This window comes from Merops nubicus, unplaced genomic scaffold (genome assembly GCF_000691845.1).
Source record: "Merops nubicus isolate BGI_N331 unplaced genomic scaffold, ASM69184v1 scaffold1174, whole genome shotgun sequence".
Classification (NCBI taxonomy): domain Eukaryota; kingdom Metazoa; phylum Chordata; class Aves; order Coraciiformes; family Meropidae; genus Merops; species Merops nubicus.
The window spans coordinates 1,553-5,274 of NW_008602034.1; the positions used below are offsets into that span (position 1 = coordinate 1,553).

Consider the following 3,722-nt stretch of genomic DNA (forward strand, 5'->3'; position numbering starts at 1 on the left):
GGAAGGAAGGAGAGGTGGTGGGGAAGGAAGGAAGGAGAGGTGGTGGGGTGGGCTCGTGGCTCTACCTTCCTCTGCCGAGTAGACGACGGTCACGGGGCTGAAGGACCCTTCCCCCTTGTTGTTGTAGACCCCCACTTTGACCTCGTAGGGGGAGAAGGGCGGCAGGCTCTCGTTGCGGAAGACGTATCTGGCCGCGTCGGGCGAGGCCACCACGGTCTGCATCCAGCTGACCGTGCCCAGGGGCCGGAAGGCCACCACGTACCCGAAGCCTCCTCCGTTCTGCAGCTCCTCAGGCACTGTCTGGTGGCAGGGAGAAGGGGGAAGAACACAGCACTGAGCAATGCCACGGGTTATCTCCTTGTTGGCACGCTGGCCGTTGCCTCTGGGTCCTTCTGAAGCTGCTGTCCTAAGTAGGGCACTGGAGACAGGAGGTGGCTGGGGTCCTACCTCACAGCTCACCTGAATTCCTGTCTGTGCTAGAGCCTTGCTGCTCCACAAGCTCCCTGTAGCCAAGGGGGCAAGCAGAACCTCCAGAAGACACTTCTCCTAAGACTTAATTCACCTCTGCAGTGCCTTCACTGACTGGATGGAGCCTCCAGTAACAATGGGAGTAATTTGAGGTGCTGCAATGGCCAAGAGCCTGAGGTTTGTTGGGGTGCACTGAGGACGTGGTCCCTGCTTTCCCAATATCCATGAAGCTGCTCTAATGTCTTTGGTATCACCTGTGAAGGCCTGAAGAACCTACCCTGGCAATGTCCCAGCCAGCACAGGGTTAGGGATTCCTTACTGACCCATTGCTAGGGGGTGACCCAGGCCAGGTCAGCCAACTGCCCACATCTCACATGACATGGAGATGTTGGAGCTACAGTGGCAGGGAGCTACTTGTCACAGATGTGATGGAGAAGGGTAGGTCACAGTGCTAGGTAACAGCCAGAAGAAACAACCTGCCACCTCCAGGTCACTTCTGGACCACCTGGTGGACTTCTGGACACACTGACACCTCCTACTCTCTCAGGCTGGCAGCTCCCCAAGAGCTGCATCAAAAGCTAAAGCTTCAATGTAGAAAAACCATCTGTAATTAGGGGCCACTCTCCCTCAGATGTCCATGGTGTTTCAGTTGGTGACTGCTTCTTACTCTGCATTGTAAGGCTCAAAAAATACACCAGGCCACAAAGAAAAGGCCTCTGGATGTTTGAAAGAGTAAACTGACTGTTCTACCCAAATATAAGTTATATCTTGTGCAAATTATGACTCCTATCACTGTCTGATGTTCTTGCCTTGTGCCTTCTTGAAACATATTGCAGTATCTTTAGGAGACACAGCGTAGCTAATTAGTCCAGCAGAGGAGAAATTTAGCACGTTGAGCTGTGTGGTAAGGACAAAAACCCATTTATAGTTTTTTAATAATCTTAAAAATATCCCTGGCGATTCATCCTGCCAGCTTGGTCAGAAATAGTGCTAAGTGGAAGTGTTAGCACGTCTAGTGGAGTTCATTATTAGGAAAAATATGCCAGCTGCATCACATCACAACATGAAAATATGAGCAGACAAACGACTAAAGTTCTAACCCCGGCTGCCTTAAGGAATATTAAACATTCCTCATCTCTCTATCTCCCCTTGCTGCTTTCATTAGCAGCAACGTGTTGTGCTCTTAACTGTTTGCTGCCCTACATCCCAGCAGAGGGATGAAGGCTGAAGCTTGGCCACAGTTCTCAACCAGCCACAACTCTCCACCAGGTCAGGGTTTGATCTGTTTGATCCCTCGGGTGGGTTTCTCCCCACCCAGGCTTTGCCACAAGGGAGCTGAGCTCCTGTGGAGGCATCGTGGGTTCTCTGACACCTTCCTTGCACAGGGGCCTGGGATGGGGAAGGGTTTTGACTCAATTTTAATGGCTGGGCTATTTTTCTCACACAATCTGAGCTTTTTATTGCAAACTGTTTGATATCTACAGGAGCTTCCCTGGTGTCTGGGGTGAGAGGTCTGTATTAATGTTCCTCTGGGTTTGGATTCCACTTACCTCCCAGGTAATGACCAGCTCAGATTTGCTCCCTCCACCTCCACTGACATTAGCTGGGGTCACTTCAGGAACTGGTAAAAAAGATGCAGAAGATGGATGTGGCAACTCTGGAGCCAGAAAAGCACACTGACATGGAACAGACCTGCACAGCAATAGGACTGTGCTGGCCTTCTCCTGCTGGGTGCCAGAAATGCTATTAAGAAATGACTAATTTGCCACAGCAAACAGCACATTAAAAGTATGTCAATAATAGTATATTAAAAGTATGTCAATTAACTTGTGTATTCAGTCGCAAATTGTTTAGTTTAAACATTTATCTTCCATAAAAAAAAGGGGCTTTTATTTATTTTCCTGTTTCATAGTCTGTTCCCTTACAGGCTGAAAGAGAAGAGAGGAGCCACCTGCCAGGGCTTTCCCATAAGCAGGGCACATATCCCTGCAGCCACCAGCATGCTGAGCTACGTCCTGCTGTGTCCCCTTTCTGCCAGATCACAAGGCAGGGACAGCACCAAGGAGCACTGAAGGTCTCCAGGCTGGAGTACGTGCTGGAATCCCCAAGCACAGGCACTACTGAAGACTGCTCTTGGAGTTTTCTCTCTCTCATCAATGGATACTGGGAAGCATTTCCCAAAAAACCTGCTCAAATAGCTTTTTTTTCCCCTGAAAATCATTGCTGTCTTCAGGGCATGAAGTCTTCTTATATTTCAGGAGTCCTGGAGTGAGCAGAAGAGCCCATCAGGAGCCCCACAACCTCCCCTGCCTGCTGTGTGCACATGAACAGCACAGCGTGGGAGGAGAGCGACGCCACGGAAAGTGCTCCTCAGCTTCCTCCACCACAAACCAACCCCTCAGCAGTGACCAGCAGCTGTTAGACAAGATTTTACTCATCTGCCCACCCCTACTTACGAGCTTCTTCGGTTCTCCTCTTCTCTGAAGGTCTGCTGGGCTCTCCAATCCCAATCAGGTTGGCAGCCACCACTCGGAACTCGTACTCGACCCAGGGGTTCAGACCCACCACCGTCGCCGTGAACGTCCTGCCGTCGATGACCTCTGGAACTAGGAGACAGCCACAGGTCAGGACTGCAACGAACCCCACTGGAGGTGTCCAAGATTGCTGAGGAGAGGCCACGGGTATCTCATACCCTTCAAAGGGAGGGGTTGATGCAAGCAGAAAGTGAAGAAGGATGGATAAACCTTCTCTCACTTTTCTAACGTTAACTCTGGAGAAGAGGCAGCGTTAGAACGTTGTGTTTTTAGCACAGAGATTCCTGCTCTTAAAGACTTTCTCCTAAACAGCCACTGTTTTGAAAACAAAGTGTCACAAAAACAGGTTTAAAGAGTTTTTCTTTCCCCCCTTTTTAAAACACACTGCTCCCTTTATTTCATAGATACCGGGACAAACTTAACCTCTGATGGAATGAACAATGACATCATGGGATTTTTCTCTCTATCAGGAAAATATCTCTACTTAAACACAGGGCAGATGACACCGTCTGGCCCTGAGGGATGTCTTTACAGACCACAATTACTGCTGTAGATCTCCAGCAGGGCGACAAAAGAAAGGAATTCATTCTCTTTACCCTTAAACATTCATGAGAAAAATGGATGAGCAATAGCACCCGCGGGACCCTAAATCTTTGGGCTGCCAAACTGGAAACGAGTTACTCTGCAGCCAGTGAAATCACTTCTGAGGGTGAAGAGCTG

The 3,722-nt window shown here is 49.6% G+C and overlaps 1 protein-coding gene across 1 annotated transcript in view; it reads right to left on the minus strand.

The window, feature by feature from the left end:
• Positions 1 to 3,722, minus strand: part of LOC103770897 (contactin-4-like) — a gene marked incomplete at its 5' end in the record, with an annotated part of 10,542 nt that overhangs the window by 951 nt on the left and 5,869 nt on the right. Inside the window, 3 exons of the mRNA XM_008938177.1 lie at positions 66 to 300; positions 2,019 to 2,089; positions 2,925 to 3,074. Coding sequence (XP_008936425.1) covers positions 66 to 300; positions 2,019 to 2,089; positions 2,925 to 3,074 — 456 coding nt within the window. The remainder of the gene's footprint in view (positions 1 to 65; positions 301 to 2,018; positions 2,090 to 2,924; positions 3,075 to 3,722) is intronic.